Source organism: Chelon labrosus (genome assembly GCF_963514085.1).
Source record: "Chelon labrosus genome assembly, chromosome: 5".
Lineage (NCBI taxonomy): Eukaryota > Metazoa > Chordata > Actinopteri > Mugiliformes > Mugilidae > Chelon > Chelon labrosus.
In genome coordinates this window covers 19,015,212-19,041,050 of record NC_140341.1, presented here as the reverse complement: position 1 = coordinate 19,041,050, position 25,839 = coordinate 19,015,212, and the positions used below count along the sequence as shown (strand labels likewise).

General features: G+C 43.5%; 1 protein-coding gene across 3 annotated transcripts in view; it reads left to right on the top strand.

Annotated features, from left to right (window-relative positions):
- fmnl2a (formin-like 2a) overlaps nucleotides 1–25,839 on the top strand; it is a 47,727-nt gene that overhangs the window by 8,680 nt on the left and 13,208 nt on the right. For all 3 annotated transcript variants that reach the window (XM_084544882.1, XM_084544883.1, XM_084544884.1), the window contains exons 2-10: nucleotides 4,806–4,889; nucleotides 9,772–9,852; nucleotides 13,949–14,025; nucleotides 16,784–16,867; nucleotides 18,692–18,847; nucleotides 22,599–22,707; nucleotides 22,936–23,012; nucleotides 23,773–23,866; nucleotides 25,201–25,275. In XM_084544882.1, coding sequence (XP_084401008.1) covers nucleotides 4,806–4,889; nucleotides 9,772–9,852; nucleotides 13,949–14,025; nucleotides 16,784–16,867; nucleotides 18,692–18,847; nucleotides 22,599–22,707; nucleotides 22,936–23,012; nucleotides 23,773–23,866; nucleotides 25,201–25,275 — 837 coding nt within the window. The remainder of the gene's footprint in view (nucleotides 1–4,805; nucleotides 4,890–9,771; nucleotides 9,853–13,948; nucleotides 14,026–16,783; nucleotides 16,868–18,691; nucleotides 18,848–22,598; nucleotides 22,708–22,935; nucleotides 23,013–23,772; nucleotides 23,867–25,200; nucleotides 25,276–25,839) is intronic.

Sequence of the window (25,839 nt, the reverse complement as noted above, 5' to 3'; positions counted from 1 at the left end):
GAGGACAGACAGGGGACACCTGTGCCCCTCAGAGAACGCCGGGGATTATGGACCCACGCTGCGCTAATGAGGGGAGGACAGCTCGGTTTGGATAGCGCATGCCTCAAGGCGGCCCAGCTCCTTTCTCCAATAAGTAGGCACTTATCCCTGACAACCTCCACTATGTTTACGGCAGATTTTGATTCTTGTCTGTCTGAGCCGCAGGGCTCCTCCACCGCATAAAGAAGTGACGCAGTCACCTATTAGTACATCTGGGGTGGTGTTCCACAGTGTAAATGGCTTGAAAGCTTAAAACACCCCAACACTTGATGAAGCATTAGAGAACAGTGTAACATCCAGTCATTTCCGGAGTATTGAGCAATTTGCAAATATATGTTATGACTAGTTGTTGATAGCTGATGCAATCTGAGGTTTTCTTGTTGTGGCGTGCAGCGAGGCATCTGTGTGCTTTTTTTATAAAGACAGCGAGAGGTTTTGAAGAACAGAAATATATTAGAGGTTGGAACATTTCTTTGGAGGATGCAAAGGGGCTGTTTATAACCGAGAGAGAAGTAATCTGTTAAGGTCTTTAGTTTGATTTTATATTGTGTTGTTCTGCTTGTAAGAGCAGTTTGGGTGATCTGGGTCAAATAATGCTGCATCGTTTTTTTTTGTTTTGTTTTTTCAATGGCAGGGAAAAGGGTATTGAGACAGAAGAAAGGGGAGGGCGTGGGTGTGTCTCAAACTCATTGCAGTCCCCAAGGACAAATCGTTTACCGCTCCGAAAGATATTTGAGAGGCCGAGTCTGGGTTTTTGCAATCCACACTTCTGTCAGGTTCCGTCTTTTGTTGTTTTATGTAGTGGGCAGAATGAAGAAGTGAACACAGTAAATCACAGGCCCTTTGTTGTTTTGCTTTGACAAACAGAACTGGCTGAGAATTGCAGACATGTCTCTCTGCATACAGTGGTCAGTTTGCACAACTCGGAGTGTCGGATTTTTCATTTTAGACTTATCCCCTTTCAAATGGATAGCCTCGTAGTTTTGTCATCCTAGTTTACATCTTCTTACAGCGTTACCACATGAGGTCGGCCCTTCATGTGGGCTTTGTGTTTGCTTTTCTGGCCAGCTGTGCTGTGAAGGCTGTGCCTCCGCAGACCTCCTGGAAGGTAGTGGGTGGTTGGTGGGCCTCTAGCCAACTCTCTATTTTTACAACTTTTATGACTCAAGCTGGCTAATGAGAGGATACATGGACACTAATAAGTTCTGGCTATTTCTATCATCCTTAAACGCTGACATAAATTGATATTGGTAGCGACTGTTAGAGTTCAGCTTGTTATTCCCTTTTCCGGTCCAGTGTGGCATACTTTTGGGCTCACAGTATGGTGAGAAGCGTCTCGTGCTCTACAGAGTTCCGTCAGTTATTAATCTCAGGTTTGAGCAAAAACTCTCACTCTCAGCCCTTTCACAAATGCGTCTAAAGGCACTCGCTCACAAGCAGTACAGATGTGGGACAGCTGCTTTGGAAATGAAATGTGAGTTTGGCAGCATGAAGTGAGGCTAGAGAGCGTTGAAACCCCCACATTTCACAGAAAGGGGCTGGTCATCCTGCTCAGTAAATTCCACAATTTTCCCCCTTGTCATCTTCATTTTCTTCTGTCTGGAGGCTTCTCATGCTTTGTCAAAGTCTCCAACAATGTTTGATTCCCATACAATGTCTTGTGTGTTTGGGTTATGGAACCTTTCTGATTGCTACTCTTGGGACCTTTTCCTTCGCATGTATTACACTTAAAATTGGTTCAGTGCATCTCTTTACCGCAGTTAAACCATCTAATGTTTTTGACCCGCCCCTCAAATTACTGTAATCCTAAAATTACTGCGCGATCTGCTAATGAGTGAAACTCATGCGTACGGGTGTTCATTGGGGTGGTCTGCCATCAGGTGTCGGTGAAAAGCCACCCAGCCCTTCTCAACAGCACCCCATTAATAACACAGATGCACAGATAGTGTGGTTGTAGGCATGGGGTAACCTGACCCCAGCGAGCTGAGAGCCTGTCACAGCTCATTAGCATTGGGATGAAATGAAGGCTGGTAGAAGTGGTTCTTTGCTTTAGTTGGAGCCTCACCAAGCAGGAAGCCCACAGCTCAGTGCACCCACAGCGACTCAGCAAACCACACAACCGCCCAGGCAAACAGTCCTCTTATATCCAAACAAAACAAGGTAGAAGTCTTGAAGCGACTTAATGGTTTAGTTTGAGGTTGCTATCTAGAAAATGTTCAAGCACTTCTGTGTGTATTATTGTAAAACAGTTTTGCTGTCACTGTAACCATCTACTCTGATGTCAAATTATGTTTTAACATGTTTACGAAAAGCAAGCGGGCACCAAATCTAGTCGTCTGTATAGCAGCCAGACTGAGTCAATAGGGGCCTTCTGACTCCCAATTCCCTGCAGTCAGCAAAGCAGCGATCGGTCGGCTTGCAGCTTCTGCTGAATACTAATTTAATTTCCCGGCCGCTCTTGCAGGGGGGAAACCTGTGTGAGCACCAGCCTGCATTCCCAAATACCAAAAACCACTTAACTGTTTAGCATGATATTGATTCTTGTGCGTCTAGGAACATCGATATACATTTGAAGCAAACTCCTTATCTGGATTTTGATTGATCATTGTAGGCTTATTGGCGCTCTGTCAGTTCAGAAATGCAAAGAGACCATAATATATAATGAACGCAATAGAATAATCAGTTAGCACTAAAGTCTAAACGGGTCATCTTTATATGCCATTATCAGAATGATTTTTGTTTGAGTTGCTTGAAGTCATACCACCTTTCATCCAAAAGGCTTCTTCAGTTCTAAACAGACTACTGGGAGTTTCAATCTCTTGTGGGGTTGTTAAAGGGTGGTTGAGGTTGTTCACTCTATTTTAACAACCCCACAAGCAGTTAAAAAGCCTGGGACTCCCACTGGCCGACGATCCTTAAATGTCTGACACACCAAAACGACATTAAGGAACTACCAGTACAACAAAGTACGACTGTCCTGCCACAGACTGTCAGACACCAGCCAAAGGTCTAAAGTGGGCTTGATGTGCCACAGGCTTTAGTTGATGGTAGTTCTCTAATGTCCGATTGGTGTGTCTGAGCCTTAGTACACAAGGATGCTTATTAGGCCCCATCCCTGTGCCTGTTGTGCAGCTCTCCACATTGATTTTCTTTTGCAAATGTGCTCTTTCAAAATTAAAACGGTTGTATAGATCAATAGCTTTACCGCACTATAATAAACATATGAAATGAAAACATTAGTCTCAAGCAACTCCAAAATGGCTATAAAGCAAAGCTCTAAAACATGTCCGGGATCAGAATACTGAAATCAGCATCCGACTCCATCTTTGTGTTTCTCGTTCATGGCAATAGGTCCAATCTCAGGATTTTACCCATCCATCTTCCTCTCACTCCCCCTGTGAGCTCTGCTGGAAAATCCAGCGGAGGAAAAGTGGAGGCTGGGTGCTAAGCACACTCTGATCGATGATCCAGCACAGCGAATGAAGATGGAAAAAAAAAAAAAAAGAACCCCAAGCTAAGCTATGAACAGTGGCCATATTTTTCTTAGCAGTGGAAAACTTTCACAAAACTGTTTATTATATCTTTTATGATGGAAAACTGCAGATGAAACCCTATAATAATTCAGTCTTTTTAGCCGCTTTTGTTCTGTCTGTGGATTTTTATTTTTGTCTTGTTTAACCGATCCCTAGCTGGGTTACACTTGCATGTCCTGAACTCTCCTTACTGTAGGTGGTGCGATTAAGTGCTAAATCACACGAGGGTGGGGTGAATCATGCTTGTGTTTGAAAAAGCGAAACTTTTGGACAACTGCAGAGGTGTTGGTACATTACACAGATGTTGATAAAGTAAAGCCGGATAAAGAAAGGAGTTGCGCAAGAGGTTTTGGAAGATTGAGGCTTATTTTCTGTCATGGCGTGTTCGCCGACACATGGGTCACATTAGGTTTGTTTAAAAAACATGCTATACACAGGAAATCACTCACCAAACGTCATCAAAGAGGAACATCCTTATTTTAGATTGCAGTCGGGTGAATGGGAAAATGAAGAAAAAATTTCAATTGCTGACAGATGATGGCACAGCTTCCTTCCTTACTTCAAATCCACTTCATTGTTCACACTTTCATCCCCTCTCCTGGGATATCCGATTTTTTGATTGCCGTTGTCTGCTTGTTGGTTGTCTGCTTTTGAAAATGAATGCGGTAACAGGAAAAAAAACAGGCTTGAGTGTTGAGTCATTTTCAGCCTCAGTTTTGGCATCCCTGCCTCATTAAGGTGAAACGCAGACATTCCCAGACATTGTTGACTTTTCTCTTTAGTAACCTTTCTGTCTGTGACATCACTTATATTGAAACGTGTGGAAAAGATGGAAGGCGTTGGACCATGACTAGTGGAAGGCTCGATATGTGGTGCAAAGGGGCTGTTTAAATGGTTAACTTTAACCAGAACCAGAGCATATGGATCTGTTTCTCTCCCAGAGCTTGTTAAGATAACGTCTCATTGTTCTTTTTCCCATTGGGGGGGAAGATTGTTTGTCGATCCTGCTTTCCCATGGGTGTCTGCATGCACGTAGGCTACACACCGTGCCACCCACCACCACAAATCCATTACTGTGTGTGTCTGTATGTATTTTTGGGTGTTGTACACCTAAAAGTCATGCACCTTACCATTAATGATCAATAGTTCACATAGATACCCTTCTCTTCTGTGTTTCATGATCATATCTCATTATCCATACCCAATTAACTCTGACCTTTTTCTCTCTTTCAGAATTCGATGAATCTTCCTCCAGACAAAGCACGGCTGTTGCGGCAGTACGACAATGAGAAGAAGTGGGAACTAATATGCGATCAGGTGGGCATCAATCGTTCATCTTTATGATGTGTTGCTGCTGTACTTAAGTCAAATTTAATTCACTGTTGCTTTATGACTAATAGACTTATTGAAGTGTTGAAAACACAACCAGCAATCAACCTTCTTTACAGTTTAACACACTAATGTTGGGACCATGGAAACTCCACAAATGATTTCAGTCATTGAGTGGCACTAAAGTAAACTGTTTCCGTAGAATGTGTACTACGGCTGTCACACTGATCTTATATGATCTGAACTATCTCCTGAATATCTAATCCTGCAGAAGGTCCATCCTACTGTGTGTCGTGACCGGAGCACCCATGCTCTATTGCCCTGCCTTTACTCCATAAGCCTTTCGTCATCTTTGCGCACCACCTTCTCTGGTCAAGTGGGTTAAGTGGCCCAGCAGGGCGCTCACATCAGTTTTAAAAACTCAGCTTGTTACTGGCGTCAGGGCTTCATGTAGGAAATAGCACGTTGTGCAGTGAGCTGTGGTCTGAGTGAAGCACTCAGACCACAAACTCCGTGCCAGACAGTTTTTCTGCCTTCTTGAGCAAAGGAGAAAAGCAGAGACCAGACCAAAACCACCACCCTCTTAACTGCATTGATAGCTACTGACCCTTTAGGGATTTGTGCCCGGGGGGAGTCCACCAGACCATTGAGAAAGAAACCTTCCTTCTTTAGATCCCTAGCTAGTAGAAGACGGCGTTTCAACAGGTCAGTCATGAGTAGGCTTTCAAAGCAGAAGTTCATTGTCAGTCTCAGAGGTAGCTGTGAAGACTCAGATATCCTCGATAGAGTTGGGCTTCACCTTTCCCCAGCTGCAGCTGCCACCAAAGACCAAGGACATACAGATAGGGTGAACTGAGCATCTGGTTCAGAGAGCAAACAGCCACAAGGCACCTGTGTTATGACTTTGAGGAAAAGGCCTTGGAAAGGGTATTGGATAAATTCTACAAAGTGAATCAGATGAACCTGATTTAATGTCTAGGGTCATATGTATGGATGGAGAGATGCTCTGATCCAAACCTCAGCGCTGTAAAAAAGATTTGTTGGAGTTTTTGTTGGAGTGCAAAAACGATATCCTTCCGAATTCTGTGTAATACACAGTGATAACTTGCATTTATCATATCTGTTCTCCTCGATATTGAGCTAGAGAGTTAACCACCTCACAAAATTTCCATCACAACAGCAGTCTGAGGTCCTCTTGGAACGGACTGTCAGCAGCGAAAATAATTGGTTTCCATTTCATTGTCAGTGTTTCCAGAAACATTGCTCAACGATTTTGCTGACAAGCACCTTGGCATCTTGATACTTGAAAAAGCGAGTGTAGTCTGTCTACATGAATCAGCGGTGTAGGTGCAAATTTTGCCATTTATAACATTTTTCACATATTTCTAATGGTCAGATATGAAAAGGCACTGCTGAACTAGTTCTCTTTATTCCTCTCTTGTTTTCACAACAAGCCAAAACCCACGACAGTGCAGGGAGCTCTGGGAATTAAGTATTTTCTGTGTCGTAGCTACCGTGAATCTCTTAATGTAACCATGGCAACAGTATAGGGGGAGGCAGAGAAGCAGAGATGACAGGTACATCCTCTTTGAAAAACAGGCCCCTTCGAACGCCACCAGAGGTTGAAATATTAAAATTCCTTCCTGTAATTACAAGGATGCATGAAATATGGAGGATGCTCCTGATGTGAGCATAGGTTAAAACATCTACAGTACAAAGGTAGAGATATGATGAACTTGTTACCGTCAAAACCTCAGACTGCGACTTCATTGAAACGAACAAAGATGTTTTCACAGACGATCTTCTCACAGATCAGGCGTTTTATGTCCTTTAAAGCACCCGAAGCTTGTCTGTTGACTACAAACTGCACACAACATCGTGACCACTTGGTTTTGAACAGATTTCTGTGACTGAGTCTCTGCTGAACTCCTCAGATGAAAAGGAGTAGTAGCTCAACTCTCAAATATAACATAACCCTGCTCCCTCAGACAGACTCTATAACTGCCATTGAGCACGTTGGAACCTGTTTATATATGCTCCTAAAAACCAGACGTATGTTCCCTGTAATAGTGTCTCTTTCCACGATTATTTACGACCTCTTTCCATTCTTTTCGCTTCTTTGCACGCAACAGGATATTCGCAGCACTTGCCAACTCGGTTATTATTTCGCAGATGATTCTGAGCTGTCTCTCTGCGTCTTGCTGTCAGCTGAGAGCCGACTCTCTTTCCTGACGCCTCTCTCGTCTTTCCTGTTTCTCAGGCAGCGATGAATGTTATGTTGCTGATCTGATCTCAGTGTCTGTGTCAACAAGGTTCGACACCGTTACAGGATGTGTTCCACCGCAATAGTGTTAACTAACTAGACATTGTTTGCACAAAAGTTGCGTAACAGCTCTTTCTGGACACCCCTGGCAAATTCAAGAATGAATAAGCTTGGCAAGGATTGTTATAAGTATATACAACAATCAGGCATAACATTATGATAATTCCTAATTTTGTGTAGGTCTCCCTTGTGCCTCCAAAACACTTGTGACTCATCAGAGAATGGACATGGGCCTTCTGAGGGTGTCCTGTGGTGTCTGGGAACAGAGTGTTGTTAGTGGGGGCCTTTGGGTCCTATGGGTTGAGGGGAGGGGCCTCTGTGGATCAGGCTTGTTCTAATGCATCCCACAGATACTTGATCAGTTTGGGATCTAGTGAATTTGGAGGCCAGGTCAACACCTTGTGCTGTTTTTCATGTTTTTTTAGTTGTTCCTAAACTGTTTTTGTGTATGTGCCTGTATCAGGCTGCATCCTGCTGGGGATGGCTGCTACCATCAAGGAGTGTCTTTGCTATGGGGTGGGGGTTCCTGGTCTAGTCTAGGTGGGTGGTACATGTCTAAGTAACATCCACACTACTGTCAGGTCCAACAGTTGCCCAGCAGGACAATGCATTGTCACAAGATGGTCATGTTCTTGTTCTTGTTATGTTCTTTTAAATTTCTAGCAAATTGCACACATGCAGTAATGGAGTGAAAGTGTCACCCAGCTCTGAGGAGATCAAGTTTCCAGTTATGGAACTTTTGACTTGACTGTTCATTTGATGTGAAGTCTTGGAGCGATCATGTCCTTGTCACTGTCGACTCCTGCTAGTTGGTAGCATCAGCAGGATAGTGAACCTCCTTCTGGAAAGTGAAAAGAAGCAGCTGGAGACACATGATGTGTCACAGAAGTGTATGGCTTCTAGTGATGCTGGGATCAGCTCTGACGCCATTCCAATCCACATTCACACATAAATCAACCACCCGCTACCCACCCAAACAATTTTTTTGACCCGCACCCACATCATTTCATTATTTCAGAGTGGAATAAATACAAGTAAGCGCGATGGTATGACAATAATATTCATTTCAAATCAGCCTACTCCCCAATAAACATTTATTTATAACTTTATGTCCTGCTGATTAACCGTGGTGACAGTTCTAACAGTGGTCCACGTTTCAGTGATGTTTGCATCACCTACAGATGAGGTGATCAAAAAGAGGAGAACAGTAAGCCACCCAGATCCCATAATCCTTTTAGTTAACAGATAACAGCCTAAGCAATGGCCACAATCGTTAACTGGCACCAGAGGAGGTGGTCTTTCAGGCTAGGTGCCTGTAAAACCACTTCCCGGCATCTAGATGTACAGTCATCCTTGAGCCGATTAATGCATGTGTGACTTCCTAATGTACTTAACCGGTTTAAGAGCGCATGTTTTCTATGAGTAACAAATCGGGTAATTAATGCACAGAAAATCTAAGCTTGCCCTGCGATGGACTGGCGACCTGTCCAGGGTGTACCCTGCCTCTCGCCCGATGACAGCTGGGATAGGCTCCAGCCCCCCGCGACACTTAGACATGTACCATGCACCTAGACCAGACCAGGCACCCTATAGTAATGAGACTCCTTGATGGCAGCAGCCATCCCCAGAAAGATGCAGCCTGACACAGACACACACACAAAAACGTTTTAGGTCATCAGAAGGCCCATGTCCATTCTCTGATGAGTCACAGCTGTTTTGGAGGCACAAGGGTGACCTACACAATATTAGGAAGGTGGTCATAATGTTATGCCTGATCAGTGTGTATCCTGATGAAGCGTGGTAACAGAACCCGGTTCTGTTTCCCGCTCATACACCCTGATCCAAATCTGGCTCTAATCTCTTGTGTTTATATTTAGAGCAGATTGGTGTGACCTAAAATCTGTTGCTAGTTGAACCTAGGACATGCACACACACATATGCACATAGCTTTAGTCATGAACCTCCAAGCTGGCTACGCTAAGATCATTTTCGACCTCCTGAGATTTGTCCTGCTGAGTGTTTTGCAGATGAAAGCAGAATTCATGTTATCATCACGTGGCACACCCCTTTATCTAGCAAACACAACGAAAAATGCTGATGTCCCAAAAAAAAAGACTAACAAATGTTTAATGGCAACTGGTTCATTACATAATTACACTGACATTCCTTGCAAATAAGTTCCAACAGCCTTTTATGTCTTTTATATTGATGCTAATCTGGGGTTCCCATCCATTGAAGGATGACTCACTGTGATCCTCCCAAAGCCTGTTCAGCTTTAATCAGACAGTATTACTGTATACAGGAGGTGTGTTCAGACTTGTGAGGTTGTGATATTTCTCATTGTGTTATGTGTGGTCATCTGATTTAACAAGATGATATCGTCATCTTGTTAATTCAGATGACCATGCGTAATATGGCACACCTAAATTCATATACTGTAAATATACGCTCTGAATGTTTCCAAAGGTTTAACTTCTGCGTTCATTCTCTTGTCTCGGTTCCTTATGCTCATCTAACCGTTTGTGTTTCCTTCTTTTCTTTTGGCAGGAGCGGTTCCAAGTGAAAAACCCGCCTCACACGTACCTCCAAAAGCTGAGGAGTTATCTAGACCCAGCAGTCACCAGAAAGGTGAGCACCCTTGGCGACACGCTGTCCTGTTCCACTGGCCTGCCTGTTCCAGTTGCTGCGTCTTTTCCTTCCCCTCTGATCCCCTATCTCTTGTCCAGGATATCCCCACAGCCGAGGAAAGATTGCACCCATGGCTTGTGGAGGAGAGAGCCTGGGAACTTCAGTTACAAAACAGTGTAGCTTAGAAAAGAGACAGTTGTTTATGAGGAACGCCCAGGTTGGAGAAACCTATGCCCAATCCCTAGCATTGCTGTCCTGTGGTTGCTCTGATCGCAATGTGAGAAAGAGCAATGGCATGCAAAAAGAGTTGTAGTTAGAGGAAGGAATAAAAGTGCAGACAGTCTAAATGCTGCATTGACATTGCCTTGCAGCATGGAGCAGGAGCTCACTGAAGATATCAGAAGTGCCTCAGCTGCATGATAAAAACGGCCTTATGTCATCTAAGCAGGCAGTTCTGGCTGTCTTCCTGGCTGCTTGGAAGGGAGCAGAAGGGAGTAAGAGGAGGTGCTCCATGAAGAAGAAGTATCGGCCAGCTCTCGGGCTTTGCCAGAATTAAGTCTGTTTGGCCCGGGCGAGCGAGCTGTGGAGGGAAAGCAGGGAGACCGGCCCTCTGTGATAAACAAATTAACCAACAGACTCCGCCAGACTGACAGCAAATCGCTGAATAATTGAATTTGCACCGACTGGAGTTAAAAATTTTAAATCACAATGAGCCAGCCAGAGCAGCATGAGCAAGCTATGATGACTGTGGGGGAAAGAAAGGGGAACAGCAATGTTTTTGTGGCGCACAAAATGGGCCAAACAATACAATACATGTAGCGTGTGATACATGCATTATTGATGTCTAGGAGTGATGGTGCAAAAGAGGGAAATTGTGAGCAGAGAAGTAGAAGCGTTAACCAGAAGAAGTGGATAAATATTCGACATGCCGACAATTCAATCGTGCGAATGTTTAAAGTGTTTAAAATAAGTTTAAATAATGCCAAACATGGCAGATGGTGTCGATAAAGCCTTAGTCGAGTTCATCTGACGCTGATTGCCAGGTCTGAAAGATTACACACACAGGAGATCTGATAACGGCAGGAAGCAAGAGGACAGTGACGCATCTCCAAGCAGACACAATAGACCTAACAATGTGAAGGTTGAGGGGAGGCAGTTTGTGCAATGGCTGTTCTAGAGACAGAGATGGAGGCTTGTTGACAGATCCAACAAAGAAGTCCTTAAAGTGAAATTTGCCTTTGAGCAAAGCATTTCCACTCCCATCAACAAAATCAGGTCACATGTCCTGGATACATCCAGTAAGTGTCTTTCTGTATCGTTGGCATAACCAGCAGCTCTGTAACTTAGCCTGGAAAGCATGGAAACACTGAGAAACGACCAGCGTGGCTCTGTTCAGAGGTAACAAAATCCACCTAAAGCGCTCTAATTAACTTATTACATCCACACTAAAGCTGAAGTGTGACACACTGAATGAGCTTTAGAGGTGCTAGTAGGTGGAAGTTAAGCTAAGCTCTCCGCCCCCCGACTGCAGCTTTACATTCGGCCTCATGGCTCGCCCCTAACTCTCTGAAAAAGAAAGTGATTAAGCATATTGACAAGATGTATTCCTTGTGGGACGTGTCTATAAAGCTCCCTGGGTGTAAACACTCAGAGCTCATCCAGACGAGACAGTTGGTTAATGTTTGCTCGAGCAGAGCTCATCTAAGGACACACCCTGCTTTTTTATTTTTTTTTTATTTACTTTTTTTGTTTCATTAAACTCATCTCTGCCTACATGACTGACTGTGTGTTTGGTCTAGATGAGATAACCTCATCCAAACTTCCCCTTATTTATTTACCACGTTGTTTCTGTCCATATTCATTTCAGTGGGTTGAATGGGCCATGTGGGATTTTGTAAAAATCTCCCCGACACGAAGCCCATTCTCCGCCCTGATCAAGAGCTAGAAGCGGACAGGCACTGAGTGAAAGAGTGAAGTGAGGAGGGAGAGGGAGGGAGGGAGAAATGCCGAATTATAAAGAACGGGCAAATGGGGAGAAAGAGATGGACACAGGATGAGAGGGAGACAAAAAGGAAGCACAAGAGAGCACGGAGGAAAAGAAAGAGTTATGGGCTTCTTTCTACATTCCTGCTCCATCCCCCTTTTCTTCAAGCTCAAACAATTGCCACTTTGTGCCACTGTGAGAGAGCTGGAGGTCATTGCCTCTGCTTTCCATAGGCAGGCTCCGGTGCATTCCTCTGGGCAGCTCCCAGCCAATAGGCAGCCAAGGAGGAAGAGCTCCAGTCCAACTAGTCCCCAAGAATGTATCAGCTATTGATTTGTTTCCAGGATGACCCTCCTGAGCTCACACTTCCTAAAAACTCTTTTTTTTTTTTTGTTTTTCTCCCTCCTTCACACTCTCAGCGCTGTCTCCCTGCTCTTGCTTTCCCCTTTCGCCGCTCCCTCCTCGTCTCCTCCTCTTTTTCTCCCTTTCCCCTCATGCAGTCTTCACCCTCTCCGTCGGCTCCTCTCTCTTCCTGCTCTCTCTGTGCTGCAGCTGGTAGCACTTAGAGTGTGGAGTGTGGGGCGTTTGGTGGGGGCTCCGGGAGCCTGCGCAGTACCCCGAAATGTGCTCGCACTTTCCGCGACTCCTCCCTAATAAAAACACTCTGTTTCTCATCTCCCCGTGTTCCAAGCGCACACCGCCCAAGCCCAAAGACAGGGACTGGAGAGAGACCCTAGCCATGGGAACGGCTCCCTTCTCTGTGGATGTTAATAATAGGTTAACACAGGGCTGAGCGCAGTTTCCTCCCTGATACGAACACATCATGGAAAGTTGACCAGGGCCTCCAATCCTGGGTGGATCCTTCTCTTCTTCTTTTTCTTCTTCTTCTTCTTCTCCTCTCTTCTCTTGTCCCACTCAAAACCTCAAAAGAGTACTTTGGATGAATTATTTTATGATTATTCAGCATGAGTCAGAAGAATTTCCAGTACCTTGGCATTTATAAATAATACAGTTCAGCGAACAGCGTTGAAAATGTCTTCAAATGTCCAATCAATGAATGATCTGAACTTCCAAAGGTTAACCAGGAAAATAAATCATTTAATCTGAAAAGCCGCAGTCGTATAAATGTAAATGTGTCCACTTGAAAACAATACTTAAATGATTAACAGAATATCTGGCAAACAACAAATCAGTTCATTGATTTATTGTGGATGTATTCGGGTGTCATGCAACTCTGTAAGAAAATTTTTATATTGAAGTTCATGGAGTATACACTATGATTCAGGCTCGAGACTAAACTAAATCCAAGTTGGTGCTTTATTATTTTTTACTATAATATTTCGAATTACAAACCCAATTCTTTCCTCTCTGATGCAACAGTTTCACTCTCTCTCATCAGGGATTTTCTCCTCTTTGTCACACCGTGAAGCCGTTTGATCACCACCGGTCATTCCCTGTGCCTGTTTTGTTCCTGCGGTTGTGTAACACCCCGAAGGGCCTTGCTTGTGCAGATCACCTCCTGTCAGGGGATGAAAGCAAAGACGAACACCTCCTCTGTTCTGTTCTGTTTCGCTTTCACTCACCAGTTTGTCCATACCTATGTGCGTTTCTTGCTGTAGCCAGGGAACAGGGCAAGGAATCTGTGTGTGTGTGTGTGTTTACGTAGCTGCTGGTTGTCCTGGTCGGGCTTCAGAGATAACCAATTAGGTGTCTTGATTTTATCAAGCTGCTTCCAGGAGGGATTACAGCTATTTACAGAACCAACATGAGCAAACGGCAGCGACATGAGCACATAAAAAAGTATTGCAGTTTCACAGTTTCCAATAAGTCGGCGTAGCCCTTTCTTTTAGCCTGTTTAATAGTCACTGGTAAATTAAAGGCCCATTTAATAAATAAATGCATGAGAACGACTCAGTTCAATCTATCATTCTTTTATTTTGTAATCAGTGCACAGCCGGCCTGCTTTCACATCTAAATGTCACAGCAGTTGCTTCTGTGTCTGTTTGTCTGACCTTTCTGTCAGAAAAAAAGTTTTCTCCAGCCTGAACATCCATGTGCTGCCACACGTTGATTTATGATGAAATTTAACCTCCCCCCTCTTTCCTTTCTTAGAAATTCAGACGGAGGGTACAGGAGTCCACCCAAGTCCTGAGAGAACTGGAAATTTCGTTACGGACCAATCATATAGGGTGAGTCACGGCAGGACTGTGTAAAGCCAGTGTAGTGTTGCATGTCTTAGACCTGGTTTTATTAGATTCAAGGGGAAAAGTCTGGCATACCAGACACCCGGAGACGCAGACGCTAACACTAACCACCACCACCACCACCACCACCATCCCCCATTCCCTATCTGTGGTCTGACCTAATATTACACTGAAAGCCATGTGGCGGTGAAGAAAAGATGAATCGATTGATTGTTCGGGGCAGCTGACACATGAACAGCCTTGGAAGGAAAACACATTTTTCTTGCTGAAGTTGGGCTGCTCAGCTTCGGTGTTTCACTCCGCTGTCATGAAGAGATATTAATGTTGTTATTGCTAAAGAGATCGTGATTTTGCAACAGATAAAACACAAGACTAGTCATCTGCAATCTCAGGTATTCCAGCCAAAACATGCCTCGACCTGCTGCAGCTGATATTGATTCAGTGTTGTAAAGTCAGCCTTAAGGAAAGATCAATATCTGAGTAAGAGTCACACAGTGTTTTGTCTCAGTTTAGATCGTAGGGCCTGTGTCACTAATTAGAGACCATGTTACTAAGGAGTTGCTCAACATCTATGATGAGGCCTAATGCATTCTGGGATGTGAAGGATCCAGAGGCAACCCCCTGAACAAAGATGCAGCATAGCAGCAGTTAAGGAAATAATTCACATGAGGAATTACAACACACGGAACGGACACTGGCGATCCCAAACAAGGGATATGAACTGATGTAATCAGATGTGATCATGTGTTTATCCACATTTTTACAGGGAACTCCGCCAAGTTTACACATCATAGTCTATTTACTGGGAATTACCGAAGGACTATTATATGTGTAAAAACAGTTGTATAAAGCCTTTTGTGGCTGAGGAGGAAATCTGATACCAGAGACCATACGTTTGAATATGAGTGGATGCAGAAAGAAAACAGAAGGAACATGTATAACACACACAGAATCACTTAACTGCTGAAAAATAGGAGTATACATGCGATATTTATTATAGACAAGCAAAGCTAAATGGGTGGAACACTCTTTTCAATTGTTTTCTAAATGAGTAGAAGTGTAAATCTCTAGGAGCAACAGATGACAAAGCGTAATTTACCTATAACCTGTTTGAATGAGTGTGCTCAGAATCTGAAGCATAAGAGGAAAATTAATTGTAGGAGGACTGAGGATGAAATTTAGCAGTTTGGAGCAATTATGGAGGTGGCTCCCGGGAGGCAAGAAGAGCCTGTCAGAGAAAAAAAGAGGCGACCATGAGAACGGAACACAAACTATTTAAACAGCAGAAATGCCCGTTAAACTAAACTAAGTGTCTTAATCCCTCCGGTTTTCTCCTTTTCCTCCCTCCCACACACATATTACTTTCCATCAATTTGTCTGTTTCACCGACTCTCACACAAATGTGTCTGACAACGCTGTCTCTCGCACTCCTACACAGTGTTTTACACACTGATCAGATTCTGCTCTTAAAAAAGCAAAATACACTCCCAGACCACAGCCAGAGACAACGAGTTGAAGCGTTGTCTATGAGGATTAGCTCTCTTTTTGGAGACCGTATGTTGATAAACTAGATTACATAAATAATCTAGCTAATCTAGATTATACCATGAAGCATTACCATAACGGCAGAGAGGGAGAGAGAGATGGAGAGGGTGGGGGCTGCTGATGGAGAGCGAGCACAATGTCGCCCAGTGTGACAGTGAATAATCGCTGCTTCTTTTCAGATGTGAAACAGAGAAATTTATCAATCATGCAGGCTGTGCATAATAGGCAGATTGTCCCTGTATGAGCACTGCCGATGCTAACCCTGGCGCTGACATATGCAGTGGTCACCAGCATGTGGTGAATGGGAGGACTGTTTGTTAGTGTCCTGTGGTAATGATTGCCATGTGGTCGATGAGGCCACACATCTATGTCCTTTAAAAAAAATAATAACCTGCCCCACTTGGCGCTACTTTACTGGACACTCTTGTTAGTCTTACTCATTTCTGTGTAGTAACACCACAGGGGAGCTCATAAAAAAGCAGCTAGTGGACATTTAAAGTAGTTTAGCATTACATCTTCATCAGCGCAGAGCACTCAAGAGCCTGTCTGTGTGTCATTATGTTTACATCCTGCAAATTTCTTTAATAGCCCAGCAATCAGGCCTGTTGAAGAAGTTGTAGAGCCAATTAAAGGAAATGGCACCTTCATAGTATCTGGTTTAATAAAGATTCTCCGCATTCATCATCACAGTGCTTGTAACTATGAGGAGCTTTCCTGTGAAAAGCTCAGCTTTTCTGTGCAAAATAAGAAATGAATGCATGCGAAGCGCTGAATGGGTGGCCCACTTTGGGGCCTGTGAGGAAGGTGAGAAAGGGCTTTTGATCATTCTTTGAGTTTGTCTTTACCAGTGTTAGAAACTTTGTGTGTGTGTGCATTCTTGGAGAAACAGACAGAGAAAAGACGAATACTTTGATAATGAGATTCTGTATATGCGTGTGGATGTCTTTGCATGTGTGATGTGTTTGCTGCTCTGAGCCGGGAAGCTTTGAAGTCGGCGAAACGGGTCATTACAATTCTTCTTGGCAAAGGGAGAAAGATTGAATAATCTGGAAACATCTGTAAACCAAGCACAGATCTGGTCAAGGCCACAAAAGAATTTCAGAATAAAGGAATAAAATATTATCTGTTGTACAACAGTGTGGCTTTATCTGTAATTTTTCCGCTAATAAACTTCTGTATACTTTTCTTCTCTCCTCAGGTGGGTGAGGGAATTCTTAAATGAAGAGAACAAAGGCCTGGATGTGCTTGTGGAATATCTTTCTTTCGCACAGTATGCCGTCACGTAAGTCACTACCAGCTCTTTTTTTTTCCCTGTACCACTCTGGTCTGTATGCAAAGCTGATAACCAACACAACGCTGCTATTCTGCACAGCCACTGATGCATCTCTACACAGAGCTAGCACCCCCGTCGCTGGCGCTGCCTGGTTGTCAGAAACACTGAGTCACTCCAGGCACATTGCTGACACATTGGCACTGAGTATTATACCAACCTTATGCTTCTATTCATGGATGGACTGTGTGATTATTAGTCACAAAGTCCCTATTCAGGGCCAAAGAGCCACATAGTTAAATTCTAAATTCACCCCTCCTCTTCACCATATGCTATTACAGTCTGTCCACATTATGAAGGGTTAGCTATAAAGTTGTGTTTACCTAGCACCACTGCAGCAGCACATAAAAGTCCTGGAAAGGACCAGTCTACAAACTGAAATAGATTATAGCAGGTATGCTTTAACTGGCAGCTTTCCTTGGTTTGTGCCAAGTACAACAAAACACGATATTTCTATTCCATATAACCATCAACCAACTGTTTTAAAATTAAACATAATATAATATAAAAGGTGGAGTTGAACATGTCTTCTTCACCTCTGTCAGTGCTCATTGGTAACGGTTGGTTAGTTTTTGTACATCCATATATATTTATGCTACAGATTTATGCTAGCTGTTGAACTTTGTTTGGTTGGCTTTATGTTTACAAGTTTCCAGAGCTGACCAAATGCTGCTACATTTAGCATTGTTGCTAAGGTTAGCAGGTTGCTGTGGGGTAGAATGTTAGGTAGCTTAGCTAAGTTAGCCTAGTAACACTGGTGACTAGTGTTTTTGCCTAAATCCTTTGCTAGCAAGTGGTGAGCATTTCAGATTCATGTTTAGCCCAGTACAATGTTAGCCAATGACACAATTTTAGGTTGTCTGGCCATCCTATTTTATTGAACATCTTGATCTTTTTCAAATTTGGCACCAATGTTCACCTGGACTCAGATGTGAAGCGATTAGACATTGGTAGTTTGGAAGCTCAGTGTAGTGGCTACTGCCATCACCAGCTTGTGAAATCATCTAGTAAAATGTGCAAAGGGTGGAGTGAAAGTGGAGCTGAGGTACAGTGTTGCCAGAAATGGCTGATGGTATCCAGCAGTTTCAAATCAGCAATAAAAAAAGTAGTTAGAAATATGCCAAAATAATCTCAAACCAGCCCAGATTTTGTTCACCGCGCCAACACTCTTAAAAAGTGTATTCAAAATAAGATTCTGAACTGCCTAACTGCCTGTTACCGTCCAATGTGGCAACACTGCTGAGGTGGATGGGTGACACGAGGGTGGACAGCCAGCAACCTGTGACAGTGGCCATCCATGACTCAAAGCATCCACTCCTATAATTATGTATAATTTTAAAGATTGAGACAATTTAAAGGGGAGTAAATTATAAAAAAAAATCACCATACGTACAGTTGTCATGAGTGGGCAAGTTAACTATAGAGACTAAAACCATTTTTGTACCACGCTATAAACACCTATTTCTTTTGTAAAGTTGGGCATTTTAAGATGGCTCTATGAGGATTGACTGGATTGACTGTAGCCAGGAACAACAGTTTTAGCCCTTGAGGTTGCCACTTGCACATATGTAATTTTCTATTCCAATTATTAATGTACACACGATAAAATAATAAGGTTACGACACTTTATGTTATGACAAAAGGTCAACTCTACTGTGGCATTAGTTTCTGCCAAAACAACACTTCTTGTTATTCATTGCTATAACTCAAGAAGGGAAGTGTAGATTGTAACCATATTGTTGGTTGTGTTTTATGCCTCACCTCCATGTATGACAGTTTTGATGGCGACTGCGCGGAGAACAACCCAGAGTCTGGGATGGATAAGTCCAAGCCCTGGGGCCGCTCAATAGAGGACCTGCATGGAGGAAGCACCCTGCCGTCTCCCATCACTGGGAACGGTATCACCAGAGTTGGGCGACATTCCACGATACGGTAAAAAACACATACACACTAACACACTCATTGATCGTTGAATGGTTCAGATTAAGTGTAAACATTGTGTCTTTGAAAGATGTTTTTCTTTTTCTTTATTTTACAGTAAACCTAAACCGTTCTTTGTTCCTAGTGTTTGGCTGAAGCAGTGTGATTATTTTTAGAAGTCACACATTTCATATGATGCCTCAGCCGCCCCTTTGTGTAGTCATGAGGTCTGTAAGACTTTAAATGGCTTAAAACACATGCAGGAGGAAAGTGCTATTTTTCCAGCCCATGATACGTAATTATGACACATGACTGACGGCAGTTTTTCAAGTGACAGATGAAATATCTTTCAATGGAACAAATCATTTCTTTTGTTGTTGTTGTTTTGATTTTAATAAACTCCACCAGGCACTTTTAGCTCCAAAATCCGGTGCGTAAAGAACGTCACAGCAGTTTATTCATAAGCCCATGCTAATATATGCTCTGAAGCCCAAATCCCATTCATTGGTGCATTATTTCTCTAATCCTGTCATTCCGTTAATGTCTCGGTACAGCACTCGCACTGACTTCTGTGACCTCTAATCCTTTGGTTTGGAGAGGTTAACTTGAACACATTGCTCACAAAGAGCGCCATTGATTGAAAGAAGCACATGTCTTCTTAATAGGAGATCCTTTCATGATAATCAGCCATTTTCAGTCATCGATTGAGTTGTTTTCTACTGGTTCTTTTTGTCAAAAGGAGAGTTTCTTGCTAAGTGCATAAAATAACATGTCAATGCTGCATTTGCTTATATGTGAAGTTTGGAAATGTAATATAGAAAAGTAGAATGTTTTCAGTCTTCTGTTATTAACAGGAGTTCAGATGCTAATCCAAGTTTGCAAGTAGTGCTAAACAGTCATAGATAAGACTGGTTTACAGTCCCAATTACACATGTAATTACACACCAGCGCACCAAGCACTAGCAGCCTCTAGGCTGGGCTTCACTGTCTTGCTCAAGGTGCAGTTTATCTGTAATATTCAGTGCAAATTTGAATTGGACACCAGCCATCCTAGCATCCTGGATTTATGGTATCTATAAAATCATGATAATCCTAAACTACTGTAATATACTCCAGCAACAGTTACCAACCATATCTTACAGTTATTTGTGCAAATTTCTACCAGTTTTATTTGTGGAGGCGTAATCGATATTGATACACCTGTCAGATATCAATATTGGGCCATGACTGACCTAGTTCTCCTACGTTGACCTCGCCCACATATCTGCTGTCTCTTGTGTCATCACCGTCCAGCATGTACAGTATGTGTAACTGGTGGTCAGCGCGGCACCAGTGAGGTTGACTGTCTCTTCTGCTTTGTCCCGGTGCTCCCTCCATAGTCATCTGCTCTATTGTCTGCCACTCTTCGACAGCAGGCAGGTCTCAGCTTCGCTCTGCTGGCTCGCAGTGAGCTTTGTGCATCCCCGTTCCTTCCCAAGACAGAGTCACGCACACAGTCGCATAATGCTGTGGGCAGACACACTCCCGTACACAATCCCCCCTGCCTCATTGTACTTTATACCTCCCTGCTAGCGCTGCCCAGTTTATTTGTCCCGCTGTCTGTGCTGGGGATGTGAATTATTTGTACTGCCAGTCCCCCCCCCCTCCTGCGCTTGAGACCGAGTTCTCTTTTCCTTGGAGCAAATGGGGTTTTCTGCACTCATTGTTCCTGCCTCTGTGTCTGTGTGCTGCTTGTGTGGCTCCCTAAATGCCATTCTGTGCAGAAGCTAGCCTAGTTTCTGCAACAGCCCTGTAAAAGCTCAACGCTAGGCTACAACCAGTACACACAGAATATGTAGCGTCTAAAATTCTTCTGTATTTTGGATTTGTCATCAGTTTTCCTTCTAATTAAGAAATGCCAACTTATTTATGAAGCATTTCATGTGGTTTTTATAATAATTTATATCAATAATTTTTCCATTATACAGAATTGTTTTTGCCTGTGTGTTTTAGCTTGGCTTTACACTAGGAAAACTCAATAACTGCCTACTAGTAAGTGCCAAATTAAGTTTCGTGTCTTCTTCAAACTGCCATCTTGAAGGAAACCAAGCACGCTGAACTGTCCGCAGTGTTCTCAAATAAGACGGTACGTCTGCAGAGTTGCATTAGCTAGTAATACGTAGCTGGGTCAGACCTGTGTTTTATAGTCTGTAATTATAGTTGTAGTGTTTGATGTTGTTCTTTGGTGACAGTTAAATCCTGGATGTCTGAACTTCTTCCTGCACAACGAAAATGAATCAGACCTTATTTTAGTAAGTCAACAGCACGCAGCCTCGCTCTTTGCTCCGACCTTTTGAGCACTTTTTCTGCGTGGAATATTCAAGTTGGCGTTATTTGACGAAAAAAAAACACATTACTTTCCTGTCTGATCGCGTCGCGTTGTTAAACGTAGTTAGTGAGCTGGTCATCTACAAAGCATGGAGGGGAATGTTCTATATTTTAACTGCTATGTGCTCCACCATCATAGCATGATATTCAGGCTGTTGAATCTCACTTTTTGCTTCTTCTATAATTAATCAAGGGCAAACTGAATTGATAAATAATGAGTTTCCTTTCATTTTTATTTATTTATTTATTATTTTTGTTTTTTAGAAATTTTCTCTAAACTAGTTTGGATCCATTCTACTGTATCTAATGTGTTAAAGTATAAGTGAATTATTTCAGGTGTGGCAATCCAAATTGTCTCGAGAACACAGAGCGAGCTCTAAGGCGAGGTTGGCAAGGAAATATTACCTTTTAACGGGAAGAAACCTCAAGCACAATCCAGTTCCTTTTGGGGCGTATTACATAATAATTTATTCATCACAGTGGTCGTGTTAAAACATCACTGTGGTCTGTGAAACATTGTTTACTCATTTCCTCCTGCCGCACCTCAGTTTGGATGCTGATTAATCTGGAGAGGAAAACCCCTGAACAGAAGATTCATTTTTGGTTCTGCGTAAAGCTAGCGCTCCAGTTCTGTTCTGACAGAGAATCACAAATCGGCTGCATTTGTGTCAGGGAACTAGTATTGCACCTGGAATCTGTTTTTCTTTCTTATTTTAATGTGTATTTAAAGATGAAATCTTACCAATCTTTGTGTTAAACTGCTAGCCCTTTTCAGACAAACACACATGCCCACACACACACACACTGTGTTGTGATTCACATAGGACTCACACACGCCTTCTGGCATGGGCGCTGACAGGAATCGGCGTGTCTGTCAGTAGCCTGAAGACACATTTTTCCCCAGAAAGGAACCTCGTGACGAAAGTCTGAAAATAAACCGTTCCTTTTGCCCTGACTGGTTCTGCATACTATTCGGTAATACTGCTGCTCCAGCATCTTTAAATTGTGAGAGCTCCAGCAGGAGAAGAGGCCTTGTTTTTGTCTGCGTAAAGCTGCACAATCACTGCACCGCATGCAAATGACTGGCCGCTATTGTGCTGGCTGTAAGTGATATCTTTGTGAGGGACGTTAAATTAAAACAATTGAAAGAAGGCATCCCGTGCGTGGCTGTAGATTATGTGGTCTTTGTGTGTGTTAATGTGAGGTGGCGTGGCAGTTTAACAGCCTCCCTATGTGAAGGAGATGGTGTGTGAACAGGGGCTCGTTTACAAACGGCATCTGTTTTCTTGTTTATCCAGTTCTTGTGCACTCTTGTGTTCAGACGTTTCCTCGAGTAAAACAGCCCTTATCTCCTTAATCCTTGACTTCTTTTCATCCTTTCGCTTCCCTTTTCTAGTTGCAGCACACTGCCCAGCCGGAGGACGCTGAAAAACTCCAGACTGGTCTGCAAGAAAGACGACGTCCACGTCTGCATCATGTGCCTGCGTGCTATCATGAACTACCAGGTCAGCCCTCTGCGCTCGGCGGGGAGCACCCACACAGACGGCGCGTCCCTCTGGGCTAAAGCACATTTATCTAAATGAAGCCAAATTCAATTTGCCCCGCTGCTGGTTCTCCATGTTTCATTTATTATGTACAGGAATGCCCTCCTGCTTATTCAGAGGCTCCACTTCTCTGTTAATTAACTTATTTGTCTCTGTCTTTCTCCCTCTCATTTATTTTTCATCGTCCAGTATGGCTTCAACATGGTCATGTCACACCCGCATGCTGTGAATGAAATTGCACTAAGCCTCAACAATAAAAACCCAAGGTAAGTTTAAATGAAAAGTAAAAATATTATCAGTTATAACAAAAAAAAAACACTCAAATATTTTTTTCTAATAAAAATAGTCAATACACAAAACTTCCAACACGAGATTGCCAAGAGAGATCCAGCTATTCTACCGACTTGGACCCAGTTTCATAATGGACCAGCATTAGTTTCAGTGCACCTGCACAGTCTGATCTGGAGCGAGTGTCTTTGTAGCTCGGAGGCACATTCATCCTGACAGGCGGGTCAGGGCACCGCTGGCTCTCTGTGCTGCAGTGGCAGCTGCTCACTGAGACAGCTACCAGAGGGACTCTCTTTATGTGTGTGCGGTAATGTGGTGGTTGCGTTTTTCGCTCCATGGCCCGGGGTTTGAGGATTTCCTCAAAAGTGGACGTGGAACCACTTCACATCACCTGTCACATTTCGTCTCATCCGGGCAGAGAAATCCAGCGTGAATGAACTGGAGGCTGGATGGACAGGATGTTTTCTGTCCTGTGCGTTTTAACACACACACACAGACACACACAGGCCTAATGTACTAGTTTTTTTATACTTGCCCTTTTATGCAGTGAAAATAATAAAAAGCTGGAGCTCTTGAGACATTACAAAACATTCATTCTACACGGATATTTCAGCGGTGACATGCTCTTAAATGACACTGTGTTCCACTTTGTTTGCTCTGTTTTTAAGTACAGGTTTGCCGTGCCTGCGCTTGTCATTTACGAACCATTCCTGCCATTCTTCTCTCCCTGTTTCACAGAACCAAAGCTCTGGTCTTGGAGCTCCTGGCGGCAGTTTGTCTCGTGAGAGGAGGCCACGAAATTATTCTCTCCGCGTTCGACAACTTTAAGGAGGTACGGGCTGCGCCGAGAGGCCAAGTGCGCTCCGAGGAGACGAATATGTCATTAAGCTCAGACTGTGCGTTTTCAAACTGTGACTCAGCCTGGGAGCAATACTCCTCCGGCAGTTGTGACACCAGCGGATTCCTCGTGGCTTCAAGGGGGAAGGGGGTGGCATCTAGGAATGAACTAGATCACAGACACCGGTTTAGCCGCATAACGCGGGATGACCCACTTGGCCGTCAGAGGGAAAACGGTTAGCTGGATTTGGCAGCTGCATCAAAGCTCAGATGTAACAGATAGCGTCGGCTGACCCTTGCCTGTCTGGATGAGGTGTTGTGGCTGCTGGAGAAAGGAGTGGGAGGCCCGTGATGAAGTGGGCGCTAACAACAGCCCCATTTCGTAGCATACGGCCCACAAACACGGGACGACTGCAGTTAATGCAATATTTACACCGCCGAATGAAATATTGAGTGTTGCTCTCAGCGGCACTGGCATTAGTGGGAGAGTGAGGAGAACGTAGCTAATGAGATGAAGGCTGAGAAATGGCTTTAATCGCATAAGCCGCTGGAAGCATGTCAGGACAATTTTTTTTTAGCATGATGGAGGCAGATTTTGGTGGTTGTTTTTTTTTTTGTCTTGTTTTTTTCTTCTTGAGCTGCAAAGTGAGGCTTCCATGTTATTAGATCTGTTTAGCTGAGTGACTTTGATATGCCGTTGGATGACTTGGCTCGAGGCATTACGCCGAGATATTTGGATCCACATCCACCCCCCCCCTCTTTCTTCCTCCCTTCCTTCTCAATTCTTTATCACGCTCTGTCTCCCTCATTGCCCGCCAGATGAACTGTCTGAACGGCACAGCATCTCTGTCTCTTTCCTCTTTTTTTTTTCATCCCTCCGTCACGCAAGTTTCACTTCAAGTACGCTTTACTTGCAAAACCTAAAACGTCATATGTGGTAGAAGTCGAACCGCAAGTGATATTGATCACAGATGTGTAGGAAATGAAAGAACGATCCAGCAGCAGTTCGTGAATAATTTATCATAGCAATTATCACTCTGAAAACTTCTCTTTTTCTCTCAGATTGTTCTAAGCTGTGACGATTTTTACTTTCACCAAATGCTGCGGATGATGTATGGTTTTAGGTTCAGTGAGCTGGCTTCAGCTCAAGGGGAGAGCTTTTTCTTTCTTGTGTAACTCTAAATCAGGAACCTTTTTGTCCTAGTTAGCACAATTTATGTCAGATTGGCGCCACTTATAAAGCTTAAATTCCATTCGTCTCCACACCTCCCCCTTGAATACATTCAATAAGTGTGTTTGTTTATTTATTTATATATATTTTTTTTGCAGGTATGTGTCGAGACTCAGCGTTTCGAGAGGCTAATGGAGTATTTCAAGAACGAGGACAACAACATCGACTTCATGGTGAGCTTGTGCACACTCCTAATGGCTATCGATTGCGGCGCAACCCTTAAAAACATTCAGAGATGGCTTGTGAAAATGTGTTCCCATTTAGAAAGCGATCTGTGGTTTTGACAGGTGTATGACCTGTCTAATCCACAGATTGCTTTCTCTGAACTCGGCAAGATGAAATAAAAACATGACGTGGATGAGTTCCCAGGTGGTTATTTAGAGCGGCCGCACGCGTCCTCATATTTGTCTTAACTCAAAAATAACTCGGTGAACGTACTAATTTTCCTTCCAGCCCTATGACACACACACTGGGCTATCGGTCTATCTGAGGCGGCTCCTCATCACAGCGCAAACTGCAGATGTGTGGTGCAGTGCATCAATCTGAAGAGGCCCTGAGCGCAGAGACCTTGCCAAGTCTGTTATTTCCTGCCTGAGTGGTGCTAATTAGTCTGGCAGAGAGGACTTAAAAGCACTGTGAAGAAAGTGCCAGCTTATACATGATTTCATCCGATGCACTTATGCGTACGCGTCCAGTCTAATTGATGTGAAAACCAACAGATGCCACGTTTGAATAGG